General features: G+C 38.7%; 1 protein-coding gene across 1 annotated transcript in view; it reads left to right on the top strand.

Moving 5' to 3' along the window:
* Positions 1-22,440, top strand: part of DNAH6 (dynein axonemal heavy chain 6) — a 206,828-nt gene that overhangs the window by 92,716 nt on the left and 91,672 nt on the right. The window contains exons 45-50 of the mRNA XM_081944223.1: positions 1,158-1,312; positions 2,895-3,126; positions 19,238-19,390; positions 19,980-20,120; positions 20,772-21,014; positions 22,183-22,350. Coding sequence (XP_081800349.1) covers positions 1,158-1,312; positions 2,895-3,126; positions 19,238-19,390; positions 19,980-20,120; positions 20,772-21,014; positions 22,183-22,350 — 1,092 coding nt within the window. The remainder of the gene's footprint in view (positions 1-1,157; positions 1,313-2,894; positions 3,127-19,237; positions 19,391-19,979; positions 20,121-20,771; positions 21,015-22,182; positions 22,351-22,440) is intronic.

Raw genomic sequence — 22,440 nt, 5'->3', positions numbered from 1 at the left:
GCGCATTTTGTCATTTCTTTTTGAGGAACAATTCTTCGGGCCCTGAGAAGATTTGTGTACCTCCTGGACTTCAAAACCAAACATAGATCTGGTGTCAGCAAAAAAACATGCACTAGTTGTTTTTTTTTCATATTTTCCCAAAAGGCTAAGTTCTACACTTCAAATAATTTGTTAGATGTACAGCCAAGGAAAGGGAGACTTCCCTGCTTCAGGCATCTTCCGGAAGCTTATTTATATACAGTATGTCGAATAGAGAGTTTCACTGCAAATTTGTAAGATTCATTTGTAACAGTTGACAGCATCAGTAAGTCATGGACTTAGACTATGATTTCTGCTTGGATGACAAGGGGATTAAAAAAGCATACTTTCATAATAAGAATGTCAGGTTTTTTTCCACCAAGAAACTAAATATGTACATTTTCTTGGAAGTTATCTTCATAAACGAATAAGAATATGAAGTTATATTTGTAAAAAGAAAGCCTAGAGAGTGACAGATACGTGTACTGCAAATATACTACGTTTTCCACCACTGACCTTATCAAACTGAAAAGGAAAAACAAGAAAACAAACAGAGGTTAAGGTTAACCCCTTTGGAAATGGTTTAGATAAATCGTTTAGATTTAGATAGTTGAAAATTTAACATCTAAAAATGATGTATTGTTCATTGCTGAGCAATGGATTAGTAATACCTTGTTGAGTTCTCTTTTCTACCATATCAATCAGCCAGGGAGTATCTTATGACATATTCCAAATTGCTTTGAAGGATGTTATAGTTGAAAACTAGGATATGCATTCATTAATAAATAAAATGCTATGAAGTTTAAGAACAGAAAAAGGAGATAGTTCGTTGAACTAACTGTTAACTTGCTATAGTGTTTCCCATGAATCCATGACAAGGAGTAAAACACGAGGGAAAAGGATTCCAGTGAACCTACATTCACAAGAAACCATCTTGCCCCTAACATTTTAAGTTAATTAATAGATCCAGGAGGTGTGACAAACTACTTTTCTCTCTGCATGCTTAATTTTGTATAATCTCTGTCAACCTTGTTTCACTCCTGTCATCATGATATTTCTTTGATTAGTGTCTGTTCTCAATTGTCATTAAATTATCATTTTATTATATTCATCTGATTTTTCTCAATGATGCCATGTAGATTGGAATAGACAAAGCTGATCGAATTTATGAAGAGTTACCTGACATGGAAAAGGTTATCGGAGTTTTACAAGATTATCTTGATGATTACAATATAACAAGCTCTAAAGAGGTCAAGCTGGTATTTTTCCAAGATGCAGTAGAGCATGTTTCAAGGTAAATAATTATCATTAATTTATATTAATATTATATATACATTGAATATCATACATATGTGTGTGTGTGTGTGTGTGTGCGTGTATGTATATGTATATGAAATATATGACATACCTTTGTCACATATAGGTAGTCGTCAGGTTACAACTGCAATTGTGACTAGCCTTGTCATTTCCAATTAATGAGACAGTGAAAACTTAATAATTCAAGTCAGCAAGGAAAAAAGAATTATTAAGCTTTCATCTGAGAATATAGGCAGTTCCAAGCTATGCATATTTTTGTAAAATTAAAATGTTCAGGTCTGATAAATTCAACATTCCTAAATATCAAGGGTATCCTTTTTTATTGCCCTGCCTTCCACATATAGACAATGGATGTATCTAATACTCCTGCTCTCTTTTCCCCACAACAACTTTTCTACATCTCTCTCTAAGAGAATGACCAGCCCTAATCTCCCAACTGGCTTTTATGCCTAAGGGAAGCCTGGAACTCAGAGTTCCTGAGTCCCAGACCAATTCGTTTGTCAAAGTGAACCAAAACTAGATCATATACATAGACAATACATATCAAAGATATAGCGCTCCTTCTGTCTTTATTTCTTGACTTTAAAATTATTCTATCTTGGTTTTTACTTGGCTCTTACTTTACTGATATTTTTATGGTTTTTAATTTTTTTACCTGTGATCTGCTCAGAGTGACTCTGTGTGTGAGGTGGGCAATATCTAAATTTTATTAATATAATTTATTTGTCATATCTAATTTATCTCATTCTCTATATCTCTATCTCTATATCATCTATAGCTATATCTAGCTAGGTAGCTATAAACAAATCAACCATTAGGTCAGTTTCCAAGCAAGCAAAGACAAGCTCACTCCAATACGTGAACCTAATTTTATATGTCCTTCACCATATTTTAGGTAATGTGACATTTGAATAAAGTACGATTTTCACCCCACCCTGTTGAAATCTAAAAATATTCTACAGAGATTTCAGAAAGACTCATAATATTTGGTTGGAGAGCACTGAAGAGTAGCATAAGGATAGAAAAAAGATGCATATGTCAAAGATGTAGAAAGCACTATTTAAGTCATATTCAAAGTAAATATGGTACAAATAGTTAAAATATAAAACAGAAATGTGCATGGTATGCAAATAGGGCAAAGAACAAAAAAGGAAAATGCCAGTGAGCAACCTAAGCCATTGAAGCCATCAATAAGCCTTGTACCAAAGTACAGCAAACCACAAATTCGTAAATCAGAACAGGTTTGGTGGTGATTATATTATATTTCATAAACTTAACCCTTCCTGGTCAGAAGGGGGAACCAAATCTAACCCAGGAAATTATATTGAGATTTTTGCCATCAAATTTTAGTTACGTGAGTAAGGGTGATTCTTGAGCCATAATAAGAGGGTGCTTGAACCAAGCTGTGTATTATAATCATGTCCTGGGAGAGTATTCAAAGAAAATGCCTCTGCTTCAATTCCTGTACATACAGTATGTCACGGATGAATAAGGTAGAATGGTGTTTTTACTTTTGTAAGTTTTATCAAAGTCAAATGTCATTTCAATTTTCTGCCTAGAATTGCTCGGATGATTCGTCAGGAAAGAGGAAATTCACTCTTGGTGGGCGTTGGAGGCACAGGGAAGCAGTCTCTGACTAGACTTGCATCTCACATTTGTGGCTATAAATGCTTTCAAATAGAACTAAGCCGTGGCTATAATTATGACACTTTCCATGAAGACCTTAGGAAGCTATACAAAATGGCAGGGGTGGAAGACAAAGACATGGTTTTCCTTTTCACAGACACCCAGGTATGATATAATAATATTGAAGTTCATTTTGCACTTAGAGCATTATTAATATAATGAAATGCAATGTGATTTATGTACTTTTGTTCATGCAACCAAAGCACTTCAGAAAGGGAATTTTAAATGCCATTCAATGTTTAAAGTTCAGATAAGACACTGAAAGTAGATACACTTTGCTAGCACAGGATAAATATAAAAATTGGATTCATTCATGTTTCTGCAAGATGTAGGCTGTCCTTTCTTTCTTTCTTTCTTTCTTTCTTTCTTTCTTTCTTTCTTTCTTTCTTTCTTTCTTTTTGGCAATACAGGTAGACCTTGACTTACAGCAGTTCACTTAGTGACCATTCGAAATTACAACAGCACTGAAAAAAATGACATGATCATTTTTCACACTTATGACCGTTGCAGCATCCCCATGATCTGATTTCACATTGAGTCTTTATTGATTAGTCCTTGGGCCATATCAAAGTTCAAAATTCCAGAAACAAATTATTACTAAAATTTGATAAAAGCAATATAAAATGGAATTGGAGTTAAAAAATGATTTAAAATGGAATTATAATGAAATGCAGTCTAAAATGAAAGTGGAATCAAATACAATAATTTAAGATATAGATAAAATGTGATAAAATTATATTTCCGTGTCATCCCTGCAAATACCGCAATCAGTCCCACATATGCAAATCTCAACCAAACCATTTTGTTTAAGTACTGTGCTGTATTAAATGTTATTTTCCGGTTCTGGCTGCACATAAGGTAAGTTGTTTTGATATGGGGATCCCAATGGGTCATTCGTTTGGTATATTGACCAAGGTACTTGTCTCTCATCCCCTTATACAAGCAACAATCAAATAGGATGTGAGCCAGGTCTTCTATCTCTGCTGCTCCGCAAATGCAGAGACTCTCGCTGGCGTAAATATCTCCATAAGATGTTTTGGCAGTTGTAACTTCAAATAGCTGTCTACTTGAAAAGTATGTCTGTATATACTCAGCATTTTAAGTTACCCATCTTACTAAGGATACCCATGATCAGGTGATTTCACAACTGACTCACCTTTATGACGGTTGCAGTGTCCTGGGATCATATGATCACCTTTTGTGAGCTTCTAACAAACAAAGTCAATGGGAAAGTCAGATTCACTTAACAGCCATGTTACTAATTTAACAACTGCAATGATTCACTTAACAAATGTGGCAGGAAAAGCTGTAAAATGGAGTAAAATTCAATAAATTTCTCATTTAGGAGCATAAATTTTGGGCTTACTTGGCTTGTAAGTAATTGGGTCATAAGTAAGGACTATCTCTGTCTGCTTCGTGGTTTTATCTCAGATACCGGTACAAACTGGCAGGCAATGAAGTTTGCTAGTTTTTGGTGAAGGGTAATTCAAGGCATAGCAAAGAATTCTCACACTTCATTCTAGGAATTGTAATGAAAAGATAGAGGGACATAGCTAGTAATGTACAATTCCAGATTAGGAAGATGAACTCTTTTATAGCATGAATAAGAATCCTTAGCTACTGTAGAACTTGCAACTCTCTGTGTGTCAGTCACTGCTGGATAATGACACTCTCCATAAAACTAAAAAGTGCCCATAAATTACAGAAAGAGAAAAAATAACATTATAAGAATCCATTGACATGCCTAAACCAGTGTAGAAATACAAGAATAAAAATGAGGGCAAAAAAGCACAAAGAAACAAAAAGGAATACACTTGAAATGAAGCTCATGAAATGTTGATATCAGACATTGTTTTCAACCACGAAAGTGACAACAATTTCCATGGCAACATTAATAAGTGATTGAAGTGTTGAATAACATGGATGAATTGGGGATAAAGCAGTGATGTAAACAGTGTTTGATACTTAGAACAGTAATTTACTTACAAAATAAACTAAATCTATTGAAAGGACATGTTTAAAATAGATATTTGTGCCAGTATTAATTGATGAATAGAGGATAGAACTGAACAGATGTTACTGTCAGCGTTCCAAATATCATGCAGAATTAAATCATTGTCCAAGGCAAAGTGATCCTTAAAACTCCAATTTAATAAGACCGGCATGTTGGCATTATGCTGTTGAATTTCAACTCTAACGTACATCCGGTGAATTCACCCAGTTAAAAGTTCATCATCTATCCCCACACTCCATAATTCATCACATGGTCCAATCTTCATCTTCCACGCTGGCATGTACACCCCTCTTCTTCCGGCCAGGTGTCGAGGTGCGGAGACAAAAGACGACCTTGAGCTTCCAAGAAATCCATAACAATACATTCCACAATCCTACTCCTTTCTATTCCCCCCTCCCAACTACTATACCAATGAAACAGCATAATATATATATGGTTTAAATATGTGGCAGGCCAAAGATCCTAAAAGGAACAGAATTACAGGCCTGACAGGCGGCCTCTCCTCAAGAGAAAAACGTTTCCTGAAAAGAGAATAACATAAATGTTAACCTATCAAAATTTAACCACCTCTTCCTCCCCCAGGGGGACCCTTTGGCTTATCAGGGAACTTCTCATGGAATTGCTTCACTAATTTATCTGCTTTCAGATCCCAACTTTTCACCCACGTAGCTTCTGACAAAGGGTATCCCTTCCAATGCACTAAATATTGTAAGCGACCCCTATACAGCCTGGAATCTAATATTTTTTTCACTTCATAATGTGTTTCCCCTTCTACCACTATGGGAGGAGGTGGAGTTTGGGTGGATGGTCTCGTGCTAGACTCCCTTACCGGCTTCAATAAGCTACAATGGAATACTGGGTAAATTTTCCCTAAGAGTCTGGGTAGGCTGAGTCGAACTGTAACTGGGTTAATTATCTTTTCTATTGAGAAAGGACCTAGAAATTTTGGACCTAATTTCTTACTAGGCATCTTTAATCTTATGTATTTAGTAGACAAAAAAACTTTGTCCCCCACTCGAAAGGGGGGTTGTAGGGAACGATGTTTATCAGCTTGCTTCTTGTAGGCTTCTGCCGCATCTGTTAGCGCCTTTTTGGTATTCTCCCATCCCTTCTTTAGTGCCTCCAGCCATTCATTCAGGGACATGGATAAGGGAGGTTCCTTAGGTAGTTCAGGCATGGGAACGAATTCCATGCCACTGGTAATCTGGAAAGGAGTTAATCCTGTACTGCTGTGAACCGCATTATTATATGCTACTTCAGCGAAAGGTAGCAAGTCCGACCAATTGTCTTGCTGATAGTCCACATAACACCGGATGTACTGTTCCACCATCGCATTGGCCCTCTCTGCTGCCCCATTTGTGCTGGGATGAAATGCTGAGCTGAGTCCCTGCGTGGACCCGATCGATTTTAGGAATTCTCTCCAGAACTTGGCGGTGAATTGAACTCCGTGATCTGAAATGATCCTTTTTGGAACTCCATGTAGGCGATAAATGTGTTTCACAAACATTTTCGCTAATTTCTTTGCGGATGGTAGGCTTGAACAAGCGATAAAGTGTGCTTGCTTGGAAAACAAATCAATAACTGTCCAGATTACTTTATTACCACTGCTATCTGGAAGTTCGACGATGAAGTCCATTGCTATCTCTTCCCATGGTCGGCTAGGGTTGGCCACTTGTTGTAGTAGTCCAGGGGGCTTTCCCGGACGGGTTTTCATTGTTGCACAAGTAGCACAGCTTTTTACATAATCTTCCACCTCCGACCTCATCTTTGGCCACCAAAATTGACGTCTAGCGAGGTGGAGAGTTTTCAGGAATCCGAAATGACCTCCTAGTTTTGCATCATGACTCCGCTGTAGCACTTGCAATTTCATCTCTGCAGGGACGTACAGTTTGGATCCCTTCCAGGCTACGCCATCATTAATCGTTAGGATGTCCTTGTTGTTGTTGAACCATGGGTCTGTCTGGAGGGCTGCTTTCAGTTCGGTTCTCAGTTTATCTTGGCTTCGACTGGTGACTTGAGCTGCCTTTTGGTGAGAAGGAGATATGATGGGGTGGAAAATTTCTTCCTTCTTACTGTCAAACTGGGGTTTTCTCGACAGTGCATCTGCTAACAAGTTCTTCCCTGCGGGGATGTGTTTAATTTCAAATTTGAACCTTTGGAAATATTGGGCCCAACGGACCTGTTTGGGGGATAACTTTCGATGGGCAAGGAGAGTTTCGAGGTTTTTATGATCAGTCCATACCTCGAACGGTATATCCCCCCCTTCCAGGAGATGTCTCCAGGTGAGCATGCTCCACCTGATCGCGAATGCCTCCTTCTCCCAAATGGGCCACCTTCTTTCCATAGTGGTGAGTTTCTTGGAGATGTAAGCGCATGGTAAGAGGTGGCCTTCTTTATTCTTTTGTAGTAGCACCGCGGCTATCGCGACATCACTGGCATCCGTTTGGATTATGAAAGGTCGCTCTGGATCGGGGTGTTGCAATATGGGTTCTTGGGCAAAGAGCCGTTTTAATTTCTCAAAAGCCTTTTGACAGTCGATTGTCCATTTTAATGGTTGGTTTGCTTTAGGTTTAGTAGGGGAAGGCCCCGTTCTTAATAGGTCAGTCAATGGTAGGGCAATTTCAGCAAAGGTTGGAATAAACTGCCTATAAAAGTTTGCAAATCCAAGGAAGCTTTGTAATTGTTTGCGAGTGCTTGGAGGTTTCCAATCTAACACCGCTTTCACTTTTTCTGGGTCCATTTCTACTCCTTCATTGGAGATACGATATCCCAGATAATCCAGCGAGGTCTTGTGGAATTCACACTTTGACAATTTTGCATAAAGTTTGGCAGCTAGAAGTTTTTTCAGGACTTGCCGTACCAGTTTCACATGTTCTTCCATGGTCTCAGAGAAGATCAAGATGTCATCTAAATAAACGAGTACTCTGCGGTACAGGTGGTCGTGTAGCACTTCATTTATGTACTGCATGAATACTGGGGGTGCTCCTTGTAGTCCGAAAGGCATGACTTTATATTGGAAGCTGCCTAAGGGAGTATTAAAAGTGGTCTTCCACTCATCCCCTTTCCGGATTCGTATACGGTAATACGCCTCTCTCAAGTCCAGCTTGGTGAAGATCTTGTCCTTAGCCAAGTGGTTCAACATATCTTTCATGAGAGGGAGGGGATAGGTATTCTTTTCGCATACCGCATTCAAAGCTCGTAAGTCCACACAGAGGCGAACCCCCCCCCCCATCTTTCTTTTCCCTGAAGAGCACTGGGGCCGCTACTTTTGATTTTGCTGGTTCAATAAACCCTCTTTTCAAATTGGTGTCGATGTACTTCCTCAATTCTATCATTTCTTTAGGCGTCATAGAGTACATTTTGGGCTTTGGTAAGGTTACCCCAGGTTTGAACTCTATGGCATAATCTGTGGCGCGGTGAGGTGGAAGGTAGTTTCCATCTTCCTCACTGAACACCTCCGCCAGATCCCAATAGATCTTTGGGACTCGTTGGATTCCCGGAGGTTTAGTGTCTGCTGCGGTTGCTGCAGGTTCTGGATGGGTTGGGCTGTTAGGTTCCAATGTTCCTGGGTGGCCTTTTGGTTCCACCGGTGGTAACGGCCCAAGTCCAATAGTCACCTTTCTAACGCCATCCTCCCACTTTATAGTCGGTTCCCACTTGTCCAACCATGCAAGCCCTAGGATAATCGACTCCTGCATTCCAGGGGCCATGATGAATCTGAGGAACTCATAGTGGCGGCCTATCACCAACTTTACTAACTCAGTGATCTTTGTAGCCGGAGCTCCCCCAATTAGGGTTCCAGCCACTTGCTCAAACGGAATGGGTTGTTTTAGGGGTCTGGTGCGTATACCTAGTTGCTCCACTATTGACATGCTGATTAAGCATCGGGTGCAGCCGGTATCTATAATCACCCCAACTTCCCCTTCTACCCCCGTTTTCGGTATTTGGAGTTTGGCTTTTATTTGGAAGGGGCGGATAGGTGCGCTCACCATTGGGTCGTCTTCTGGGTTTCCTTCCTCTTCCTCCTCTGAGGTGGCCAGGGCGATTTCAGTGGCTCCGCTCTCTTCCCCTGCTGGCTGTTGTGCCAGACGACTTTTTTCTGGTGGTTTTTTGGGGGTTTTCTTGATTGTGCTGGCAGGTGGTTGGCGTGGTTGTGGAACTGGGGCTGGAGCCCAGCATGTAGATGCCCGGTGGCCAAGCTGACCACAACGGTAGCACTTTATTTTGGGGCCCCAGGAACGAGGGGTTGGCGGGGGCTTTTCAGTTTGCTGCCTCTGCGTTCGGTGGGCTAATGGTTTTTTTTCAGGGGTTTTGGTACCCGGCTTTGGATAGGTGTTAATCTCGTGGTCCAGTATGATTGCAGTGGTGTACCATTCTTGGATACGATCTGGGGTCCCCCTTATGGCACAAGCTTGTTTCAGTTTGGGATCTAAGGCCTTTTTGAACGTATAGACCAATAGTCTCTCTGGCCAGTATCGTAGTCTTCCAGCTATTCTCCGGAATTCCCAAACTAATTCTTTGACCGGCCGACCCCCCTGTCATAATTCCTGGATCTGGTCTTCAGCATCTACCTGTTGGGCCACATCGTAAAATCGGGCCCGCATCAGTTGGATGAACCCCGTTATGTCATCTAATTCAGGAGCTGCTTCTTCATGGAGTTCCGCTATCCATTGTGCTGCCTCTCCTTCATTCATCCCCTCTGCTATTTCTTGGATCAGTTCTCGATCCGTCAGGTATTGTGGGCCTACTTGGTCAACGTACGCCAATACTCGATTCATAAAGTAAGCTAGTTTGTCTCGGCTGCCATCATAGGTTGCACGGAACCTTGGGGGTGTGGGAGGAGGAGGGGGTGCTGGTGGTTGAACCGGAGCAACCTGTTGGCCTGCTGCTTGGGGTGGTAAGCCTCTTTGTGGGGCCACACCCATCGGTTGGGCAAAAGCCTGCTGAGGCATTGGTGGGGGGGCTGGACCCTGTGGTGGTCCCAGTCCCTGGCTCTGCCTCTGGGCAGCTATTTGGGGTGGCGCCATTAGTTGGGAAGGGGCAGGCGTCCACTGGCATTGAGCCCATCCATGACCCGGGAAGAAAGCCCAACCTGGATTGGCTTGATTGATGGGTCCAGAGCCATCACTTTGCAGAGGAAGGGGGGGGGAAGTGTTCCAGGCCCCTTTTGGCTGGTTAAGTTTTACTTCCCAAATTTTTTTCACTCCAGGAGGGGGGGGTGTTGATTCACTGGTGGCTGTGTGGAAATAACCAAGGTCTCCACTCCACTGCGCAGCAGTTTCTCTGCTGGGGAAGGATAATGTGGGCTTTGCTAGGCTCCACCCGGGTGGTTCTGGGGGCCCCAGGGGTTTTTGTTCACTCACATTTAGGCATCGGAATTGGTCCTGAAGGCCCATCAAAGACTGGCTGCGTGAGAGCGACTGAGATCTCCATTCATTTGCTCTTCTCCCCATGCTCCAGCCGTCTGTCAGAGTTCCCTTGGGGGGCCCCCCTCCTTCCAGCAGGCATTCCTGAGAAGCAATAAATCCCGAAGCTTCCTCCCGCAGGTCTAACTCCGTCTGTGAGGAAAATCTTGGTTTCGGTTCCTTTTCCCTCGCCTTTGCCTGTTGAACTATTTCTTTAGAAGGTGCATAGATAGTCTCGACAAAAATAAGCAATCCATCATCCTTAGCTTTCTCTGCTGCATTCTTTCCCTCCTCCATCTTCACTGAAATTTCGTCCTGCCCAGGGTTGGGTCAGAACTGGGATTCATTACCCCGATGAAAGAAAAAAAATTATGAGAGAGTTGAAATAATGTCAGCGTTCCAAATATCATGCAGAATTAAATCATTGTCCAAGGCAAAGTGATCCTTAAAACTCCAATTTAATAAGACAGGCATGTTGGCATTATGCTGTTGAATTTCAACTCTTAACGTACATCCGGTGAATTCACCCAGTTAAAAGTTCATCATCTATCCCCACACCCCATAATTCATCACATGGTCCAATCTTCATCTTCCACGCTGGCATGTACACCCCTCTTCTTCCGGCCAGGTGTCGAGGTGCGGAGACAAAAGACGACCTTGAGCTTCCAAGAAATCCATAACGATACATTCCACAATCCTACTCCTTTCTATTCCCCCCTCCCAACTACTATACCAATGAAACAGCATAATATATATATGGTTTAAATATGTGGCAGGCCAAAGATCCTAAAAGGAACAGAATTACAGGCCTGACAGTTACCATGTTACATGAATAGGATTCTGTGGATTTACATAATTCTGATACCTTAAAAAATTAAACCGGAGATCACTTCCGGTCACTGAAGGCGACGGATTTTGTTGTCCGCTGTTCGTCTCTCTGGTGGGCTCCTTTTAGGAGCACAGGGGGTCTCGGAGGGACCACCTGCCACAGGGTGGCTTGCTGGAACCCCCCGGATTCAGCGGCAGCCGGTGGGGGTGTTTCCAGCCTCGCCCCAGGAGCCGGGGAGCGGAGGGGGGGCATGGAACAGCATCTGGCTGTCTGCCCTTTCACTGAATAGGCTCTGGGAGGAAGGAGTTAATTAAGGAGGAGCGGCTGGAATGCGGGTGGTGAGAGATCCATCCTAATCTCCTTAATTATCGTTAACGGATAAGCAGCAGACTATTGTAAGTTCGTGTTCAATCTATTTGAAGCTGGAAGATTAGAGAGGGGGTTTCTTTCTCTTTACCCCCCTCAGATAAAGCGGCATTTGAATTATCTCTCTCTATATCGGAATGGAGAGAGAATAAAGGCTGACTTGTCACCTGTATTAACTATGTGAGAAAGATCTATATCACAACTGCAAGAGGTGATTGCTGAGCTGTTTTCTTAAAGGAAAAAAAACTTTATGGAAATCTTTGTTCTTCTCCCTGTGAAAGGAGGAGCCAAGATGGCTCCCTTCCGTCTTCGTTTGTGTACTTACAAATGAAGTCTGCCTTTTGAAACAACTTTTGGAAAAATCTCTGGCATTGTATTATTACCCCCTCTGAAGGACGCCTGGACCTCTCCTGTTATGTGGTCTTCCTGGATGTTGATTATATGATTTTCCCCTTTCTGGTGTGCCTCTGTGCCTTGGAACTGTGATGGAGAACTAACTTTTCACTTTTGGATTTCCCTGCCTCCTTGGATCGGCACAGCTGTGCACTCCACTGATGCCATTTCTTTTGTAAAAGATTTATACCATCTCTGAACTCAGATAAATGGGGCCCAAAAAACCACCAACGGGCAAGTCATTCTCGGCTCCCATTTCTGCCACCTCCAGCAAAAGTATGCATCAGATGAAAATTACAACAAGAAGGGACTGGAGAGAGCTCAAAAGACTTATCTGTTACCCAAATGTTTTAGGAAATTTTGAGGGGTCAAAATGAGTTGAAAAAAGAGGTAACAGACCTCAAAGAAGAACTCAGAGGTGTAAAACACCATATAACAGAAAACAAACAAAGAATTAGTGTGTTGGAGGAGGGAGTGGCTGGGTTGGGGGAGGAGGTTAAGGCAGTCCGGAAGGGGAGTTTAGAATTGGAAAATTTTATGGCAAAGATAGAACTTGAAAGAATGTCCTTTTTTCTCAGATTCCAGAACCTACCAGAGACAGAAAATGAAGATCTTAAAGATATTATGAGTACAATTTTAGCAGAATAAATTAAGAGAGACAAAGAAGAGTTGTGGTGGAATATGGATCTGGTTTACAGGATTAATTCAGCATATGCTAGAGCACATAATGTTGCAAGGGAGGTACATGTTAAATTTCTTAGGAGGACCACAAGGGATGAGGTGCTAGGGGCCCAAAGGGGGGGACCATTAAAATATAAAGACAAAGAAATTACCATTCTTAAGCAAGTTCCGAAAAAAATAAGAGAAAAAAGGAGGAAATATTCCTCCTTATCAAAGAAATTATATAATAAAGGAGTTTGGTTTAGATGGTTATTGCCAGAGGGAATGTTGATTTTTTGGGAAGGAAACAGAATTAGAATTAATACAGTGGGGGAGGCAGAAACCTTCATTAAAAAACACAGTTCTCTCCTAGAGGACAAAAATATGGGAGGTAGTGAAAAAGGTAGTAATGTACAAGATATGAAGGAGGAAGGGGCTGTGGCTCCATCTGGGGACAGGGAGGAGGGAGCAATATCGAAAAGGCTCAGGTCACAAAAATAAATGTATTTGAAATATTATTGTAATTGTTGATATACTAGAAAGAGACAAAAAAAGAGATGTTTGAACACATGGTTGATATAATGTAGAACAAGATTCTGTTTTTGCTTATCTTTTATACGTTGTCTTTAACATTGTAAAAATTGTGAGATTTGGAGGGATTTCTACCACTAGCACGGGAGCTGCCAAAATTTTCTATGTACCCTTCTACCTTTTCCCATAAATGTTTAAAAACGAATAAAATTCTTTAAAAAAAAATTAAACCAATGAGGAAAAATTATAGAGGAAGTTTGGATGGTAATTCTGGGAACAAGTGAAAGATGAAAAGGGGAAAGTGGGAGAGATACCAGTCTTGCCTTATTGCTGGCATGAAATCCTTTCAGGACTCCTTGGGTTGTGTCTCAGCCAAAACCCAGAATCACAAAAATAGTTGAGAGGTTTTTGGATGAATTATGAGCAGTCTCAAATAATTTAGCACAGTGTTTCTCAATCTTGGCAGCTTGAAGATGTGTGGACTTCAATTCCCAGAATTCTGGGAGTTGAAGTCCACACATCTTCAAGCTGCCAAGACTGAGAAACACTGATTTAGCAGAATGTCTGGAATGTGAAGTTATGTTTGACTATGAAAGAAAATATATTGATTTGCTCTTAAGGAGCTGATTAGCATCCATCCAGTCCACAAGAAAGCTCTAAAACTTTCTTATTCACTGTTCTCATATTTAGTTTATCCAGCATCCTTTTTTCAAAAACCCAGTCCTGTAATGTTGTCTCACTCAGGCATAACCTCACTAGGGACTGGGAACTCAAGAGATAATCTAAGACAAACGTTCCCTCTGTCCGCCTCCAAGCTTTAGTATCATTATCTTAACATTCAATTCACAATGATACCTCTTATACCATACCTGAGCCAGGACTTAACTACCAGAAAACCCCCACCATTTTTATTTTTGAAAACTTATTTCGGCTCTGTGAGTTTTCATAAGGGCCGTTCTCTGCAACTGCTCTTAGTTTCCCCCATGATTCCCTGCACTCATCTTGGAATAGCCTCTCCTCTCATAATCAACCACCATATATTTTCAAATAATGGTGTGCCTTCAATAATTTTAGACGGAGGTTTACACATTTGCTGCCTGAAAGCAGCAGGACGTATCAATTTTCACTCAGCTTGAGAAACAATACAATAAGAGGCTGATAAAAATGTAAAGTTAATCAAAGGTGGGGAATTGGTTGAAAAAGGCTCACTCAAGTCCTTTTCTCTGTGGCTGCTATCTCCCCCCACCCCACCCCCACCCCCCGGAACAGCACAAAACTCACATTGCTTTACTGCATTTATAATTTTGTCAGACTGGTGTTAAATACATTTTCTGCCTTTTCCACACAATAGCCTCTCTGTTATTCTGTTCTTGTTTTTTTTTTAATTTATAAAATTGTTTGAAATTAAGAAGGTAGGTAGGTAGGTAGGTAGGTAGGTAGGTAGGTAGGTAGGTAGATGATAGATAGATAGATGATAGATAGATAGATAGATGATAGATAGATAGATAGATAGATAGATAGATAGATAGATGATAGATAGATAGATAGATAGATAGATAGATAGATAGATAGATAGATAGATAGATAGATAGATAGATGATAGATAGATAGATGCATCTATTACCACTCCTGGTTAAATAAAGATGGAATATGATGGGTGGATGGATGGACGGATGGACGGACAGAAGACAGACAGACAGATATACATAATGTATATAAAACAATAATAAGCATTATTTATCAAGATATATCACAAAGTCATTAAGGAAGCTCTCTTCATTCCTAAAAACAATTCCATTTCCCCCCAATTGTTTCATTATAGAATACAAATAATACATTGTAGAATAGAAATAAAAATTAAGTACAGTGGAATAGAATGAAAAAAATAGAGTAGAAGTGTTTAACTACATTAAAAATTGGAACCTGTTAACATTGAGATTATTTCAGTAGTTCTAACTTTTCAAAGTTTTCCGTTTCCAAGATTGGTTACTCGATCAGATACGATATTAGTTGAACTGCATTCAGGAATGCTTAGGCTGCTATTCTAATAGACTTACTTCACATAAATCACATTTTATAGGAGAATTGGAACTGCCATGAAATAACCCAGTTACTGTGAGATGGTTAGTATTATTTATCAAGCATTTCTTTCTTTAAAAAAAACATTGATAAACACTTTTAACATCATTTTAAGATTGATACATATCTACCTCATTTAATAGCAAGGAAATCTCTCCAGTGGTATGTAAAATTTAATTAAGCTCAGCAGGCTTTTCCTGAAAGTTTTTATCAAAACTTGGAGGATTAGGATTCTGAACTTGATACAGCTCCTTGTATCTTTCTACTCTTTGAAGCATAAAATTCCTTTTAAAATCTAGTTTATATCAGGATCAGATAAATATCAATAGGAGGCACTATACTAAATTTATATAAACTGATAATAGTGTTGGTAGGATGATCACAAATTGACACATTATCATTTTTGGTGATAATGCCCAATTAGTTTTTTATTACAAAGTTTTTGAAGAAAATCACCCCACAATCTTTCATAATGAATCCTGCTTTTAATTATCCATATTTCCTAAAGCATAGAAATTGATGCAGCATAAGTAATAGATTCAATTTCTGTTGTTAGCTGCCAAATTTAGTATTGCAATATGTTAGAAAACTAAAACACAACTTTAATTACAGCAACGGTACTTAAAAATATCTCTCTGACTGAAAATTAACACAACAATAAAGAGCTTTGAAAACCCCCACAATAAATTATGATTCTCTAACTCTTACTGCTATTTATTAGCTATATATTGGCAGTAGGTTTTCTAATAATGTAATCTATATCAATGTTGCTGTGGTTACCAATATTGAATTTGGGATATTTAAAATCTCTTTCTTCTTTGAATATCACATGCATCAATGAAATCTTTAATATAGTGATAGATCGTGAATATCATCACCAATTGTTTAGTTCATTATTGTTATTTTTTGTTTAGTTTTTGTGCCTTTTGCTCCGTGAAAGAAAAAATGGAATTTGCATGAAATACTTCAATTGTATGAAATAAATATGTGTTTGTTTGTTCATTAAATTTATATGATGCTTGTCTCCCCAATAAGGCAATTCTGTGTGACTTATATAGATCATAAATAATTTATCGTTGTTTATCAGGCATGTTTTAATCTCTTTCTCTCTTAACACCCAACAATAATAACTTAACAATTCATAAACATGCTGGTATTCATGAAATTAGTCTCTTTGGTCAAGGTAATTGTTTAATTTAGCATTTCTTCCATTTTCTCAAAAGATTAATTTATGGCCTAGATGGATTTATTTCATAGAGTTTGAAATCTGTCAATGTTGAACTAAAACAGTATCCTTTCTTAACTGGAGCAAAAGAGATGATCATTAGGACATACTGTATGCTATATGCAATCAGACTGCCAAAGGCACATCATCTGAGCATCGTAATTATGTATCGTGAAATGGAAACAGCTTAGCTATCAGGGAACAAATTGAATAATAAAGCCAACCCTATAGCAATTGGTCAAACATTATAGAATGATAGAATTGTAAAGAGTGATTAAATGAACCCTTTGCTCAGTGCAAAAACACATTCTAGACAGATGGCCGTATAGCAGGATGTCAAACTCATGTCATCACAGTGGCATCACGTGACATATTGGTACTTTTGTCCCCTTTGCTAAACCGGGCATGAGTGTGGCGAGTGCATGACGCATCCGGCCCGTGGGACAGGAGTTTGACAGCCCTGCCGTATAAACTCTGCCTGAACATCAGTGAAGGAGAACTCATCACTTCTTGAACTAATTTGTTCCACAGTCAAACTGCTCCTTTTTTTTTTTTTTTGATATTCATTTGGAATCCTCCTTCTTGTAACTTAAATCCATATTGTGCTCTAGAATGATAGAAACAAACAAATGTGATTGTCTTTCTGTCATCTATTCTCAAAGCTAAATGTGCCAAATTCCTTCTGTCAGGTTCAGGGATCATCAATAGCATTCCCTTATGCTGCAAGATATTCTGTGGCTTAGCCTCAGAGCAAGACAACTTACTTCCCATGAGAAACTTACTCTGGGGTCTGATGGACTGGCTTGATAACTGGTTTCGGCATGGGGTTACTCAAAGCCCTTACTAAAGAATATTTAGTGTAGGAAATATATTTTCAGGGATATATTTGAGTCGGATTAATTTATTAACTAAAGCACCAATTGGTTTATTGCCAGCTTTGAAGGAAATGGAGGAGGCCTAAAAAAAACCTGTGCAATTGCTTTTAAGAAATGTGTGCAAATTAGAATATGTATGAAAATGGACACCATAGTCAGGTATTCCATGAGGTATAGCCAGCACAAAGTATTTGATTAGATCACATACCTAGTTAGGTCAATGCAGCCGTTGAGGTGCAACTATAAGGTAATAGGGCAGGACTACAGAGACAATGGGGTTTTGAGAGAACTAAAGGCAGGATTCTGTGATTGTAGGTTTCCCGCCCCCCTAAGGGAGTTAATTTATTTTGCTTTGCCAGAGTTCTGTGGCCTCCCAGCTTTTCAGCATTTCTTGGCCTTTTCTATGTTTTATGGCTTAGCTGACTATTTTAGTTTCCCTGGGAACATATATTAAAGTGACAATTTGTAGCTTAACTGCCTCAAATCTCCATCAGGAAACAGTTTGAGAATTTTTACTTCATCAGAGATAATTTAACAGAAAGGTATGAAAAATATTTCAAACAAGTAAAATATTGAGATAATGCACAGAATCACTATAAAACTTGGATACCATGTACTAGTAGATAAATCCTAAGACAGAGTTACCTTGACATAAGGTGGTTGGCCTATTAATTTAATAAACAAACAAACAATAAACATAAGACACTGCTTTAAACTTAATCCAGCAAAAATTCATAAAAATCTTACTCAGATGAACATAGACATGGAATTCTAAGAAAAACATCTGGTGTTTTTTTCACGTGCCTTTCTTTCTTTCTGCATCCCACTCTTTCCCCTTGTTTTCTAGTGATGTTTGTTTTTTCTGAATTTGAGTGACATATATCATTAGGAAGATATAATATAGATTATTTATGTTCTGTGGAATATTGTGGTACACATGGTTATTCTTCTACTTTTTACTGTACTGATTTAATGAAGCAGAATAAAAATTGGCACTATTATGATTATCCTGGGAATCTTTCTGTTGGAAATATAAACTTCTCTTAAGAGCCATGGTGGCGCAGTGGTTAGAGTGCAGTACTGCAGGCTCTGCTGACTGCCGGCTTCCTGCAATTTGATATCACCAGGCTCAAGGTTGACTCAGCCTTCCATCCTTTCGAGGTGGGTAAAATGAGGACCCAAAATTGTTGGGGGCAATATGCTGACTCTGTAAACCACTTAGAGGGGACTGTAAAGCACTATAAAGAAGTATATAAGTCTAAGTGCTATTGCTATTAAGTATTTTGGATTTAGCAAATTTGTGGTAGAAATGAAATCAGTAAAATTGAACTATCCAGATTTTTAAGATGTTGCTTAAAACTTCCTTATTTTGCTAAGGACTTGACAAATTTAGATGAGGTTAATTTTTCAATCTTTATTTATATTCCGAAGTAAGCCCCATTCAAGATGAATCAAAATAGTACAAATTATCAGCCTTGGATAAACAATCCAACAGTTCAAATGACATGCTGAGAAAAAAGGAAACATCTGTTCCTCTGCTGAAAATCTCAGATTTTAGCAGCAATGATATGTTTTATGCTCATTAATACTACAGTTTTTTAAACAACATATTTTGGTTTTTAAAATCGTGGGGAAATGCTTAATGATTGACTTTTTATACACGATTTTAAAATGACTAACAGTAAAGCTGAGAAGAAAACATATTTTAGAAGTAACAGCATCTGTTTCTTGTAATGGGTACTAGTTCTCTTTTCCCTTATTTTCTAGTAATGTTTGGTTTCTGACTCCTTTTTTAACAATGTAACTTTTTAAATATCTGGTATTTTAAAAAATCTTTAGATAGTTGTAGAAGAATTCCTAGAAGATATAAACAATATTTTGAATTCTGGAGAGGTACCTAATCTTTTTGAAAAGGATGAGCTGGAGTTTGTCATGGGAGCTACTCGACCCAAGGCAAAAGAAGTAGGAATAGCAGAGGGCAACAGAGATGAGGTAAGATATTATAAATACTGCTTTACATGTATAATTTAAATCCATGTTTATTGTAGATATTTAAATGTATCAGCAATTTATAGGAATTAGAGAGGTATATAAGTAGTCCTTGACTTACAACCATTCATTTAGTGACCATTCATAAATTTCAATGGCACTGGCTTATGACCGTTTTTCATACTTATAACCATTGCAGCACCCCCATAGCCACACCAAAATTCAGGCACTTGGCAAATGACATGTGAGCCATTTGAATCATGTGATCCCCATTTGTAACCTTCCCAGCTGGTTTCTGACAAACAATGGGAATTTGCTTAATGACCGCATGATTCGCTTAACAACTGTGACAAAAAGGTCATAAAATGGGGTAAAACTTACTTAACAACTGCCTTGCTTAGCAATGGATATTTTGGGTTCAGTTGTGACTATAAGTCCAGGACTTTAAGTCCTGTATTTAAGTCACTTAGACTATCACTTCTTGTAGTATATCATTCTCAGTGACACAAACTGTCCAAAAAGTGGATGATGTCAATGATACTAAAAATTATGTTTACTTTCCATCTCTGAATTATAACTTGTCTTTTCTCAGGTTTTTCAGTACTTCATTAGTCGAGTCCGACAGAAGCTACACATTGTCCTGTGTATGAGTCCTGTTGGAGATGCTTTCCGAGCACGGTGCCGAATGTTTCCCTCCCTTGTGAATTGCTGCACGATTGACTGGTTTGTGCAGGTAAATAATTCATCAAAGAAGGTTGATAAGATGTTCAATGATTCATGAATCTACTTCAAGGATTGCTACTTTCCCATCAAGTTTACTTTTTCCTATATTCTGCACCATTACATTTAACCTCGGAGTCTTCTTTCATTAGAAGTGTTACTTAGAACACTGACATTAAGTACAAGTTGATATAATTTTGGGTAATGGTCAAATATTAGCCCTTGGTCTTTCTCACCATTCGTGGCTTTTGAAGACATTATTTTATATTTTATAGGGAAAGTAGAAATATCTCTGCTAAATATGCTAGTTACTAAAAGAAAAATACTTCAGTAGTCAATTTTCATTAATGTTTTCATGGGTTACAAGTGGAATACATTAGTATTTCTTACCAATTCCATAAATCATAAATTAAAGCAGCTGCCTGATGTTCATGCCATATGAAAGTAGGGTATTATATTAAGTACAATTTAATAATGTCCTCCACTTCCTTTTAGTCTTCCAGTGACAATTCTGCTGAAATAATTAGAAAAGAAATGGTTTGTGTATTGCATAAGTCCCTTTGGGGAGAGGGGGCGGTCTATAAATCCTGAAAAATAAATAAATAAATATATACTTCAAGAAAGATTATGTAGATAGCAATTTTTTTCTTTTTTTTTTCTCCAGTGGCCAAAAGAAGCACTTCTTTCTGTATCAAGAACTTTTTTTATGCATGTTGATCTCGGAACTGATCGAATGAAAGAGAAACTTTCTGTAATGTGTGTAGACATCCACATGAGTGTTACAGAGATGGCAGAGCAGTATTATGCAGAGCTCCGGCGACGTTACTATACAACACCAACTTCCTATTTAGAGTTAATCAATCTTTATTTGTCCATGCTTGCTGAAAAAAGGAAGCAACTGGTTTCAGTAAGTTGATCTTTATTAAAATAATAATGGAATTAAGTATAGAAGTGTGTTTTATTCCCTACCCCACTGTTGTCATACAAGCAAGCACTATTTCTATTGTTCTTTGTAGTGAAAATATTACTATTCAGTATTAGGAGTGTAGGTATGTTTTCTATCAAGTTGGCTTAACTATAATCACCCTTCAATTTATATCTAAATTTAACATGATTGTATAAGAAATTCATATATCAACATTTCTGTCTCTGAATAAGGCATTCTGCATTAAGGAAGAACAGGTATGTCGCTGGTTTTAGCCATACTTTTCACAAATAATAGGAGTTTTGTGCAGTTATCTTCCATACAGATGCTGCTAATCAGTACAGTGAATGACAATGTATTTTGGTCTTCATATGTAGACAGAGATAGGACTGCAAATTCCATAAGCTTTAAATGTTATATGCAGCAAAGTAATAAGAGGCATAACTGGATATAGCAGTGAAGAGTACCTTCTAGATTGGCACAATATGGACTAGCCTTCTTCACTATTCAGATGTCTTTAGAACAGTGCTGCCCCCACACCAAACTTTTGGGCACCAGGGATCAGTTCAGTAGAGAAAGGTTTTTCCACAGACGGAGGGGGCATGGTTTCGTATGCTACCTGTATCCTTCGGGTGGGATTTTGTTTGTTTATGTAGCCCAGTTTCTGACATGCCTCGGCCTGGTGCCGGTTCATGGATCAGGGATTGGGACCCCTGCTTTAGACCATTCTGGTTGGAAATTCTGGGAGCTATGGTCTGATTGAGAAGTACCAGTTGAGAAAGCCTACCCTAAGATCTAGTGGAATAAAACAGTCTTTGAGGAAAAAACATTGCAACAAAATGTCAATTATACTGTCAAAACGAGGTTAACTTTGATAGAAATATTTATTTTCTTTGTTGTAAAAGATAATGTTCTTTTAGTAAAAGAAATACTAAAACTATCCAGTCGAGAAATTTCTTTGACATGCTGATTTGGCTATTAAAATGATAGTCATAAGTACATATTAAAATATTCATATTATTATGGTAATTTTAATCTAACTATGATTATCCATAGTATTACTGAAAACAGCCACCTGCATCAGCTTTTTAAGATAATATCTTTTCAAAGTACTGAAACAATTATCAGTATTTATTTGCTTTTTTTTCAGGCTCGGGATCGGGTAAAAAATGGTTTATCCAAACTGTTAGAGACAAATGTGCTTGTTGACAAAATGAAATTAGATCTTTCTGCTTTAGAACCAATTCTCAAGGAGAAATCAGTGGATGTTGAGGCCTTGATGGAAAAATTAGCAGTTGACCAAGAAAATGCTGATCAGGTATAAAATGTTATTAAATTCATATATATCCACTGTGTGTCTTCCTCTGTCTGAATATATCATAGCATTTTTCTGTTCAGCAGTTCCTAG

This window comes from Natrix helvetica (genome assembly GCF_964273705.1).
Source record: "Natrix helvetica genome assembly, chromosome: 2".
NCBI classification, from domain to species: domain Eukaryota; kingdom Metazoa; phylum Chordata; class Lepidosauria; order Squamata; family Natricidae; genus Natrix; species Natrix helvetica.
Note: the sequence above shows the minus strand (reverse complement) of the source record. Positions and strands in the feature narration are given on the sequence as shown.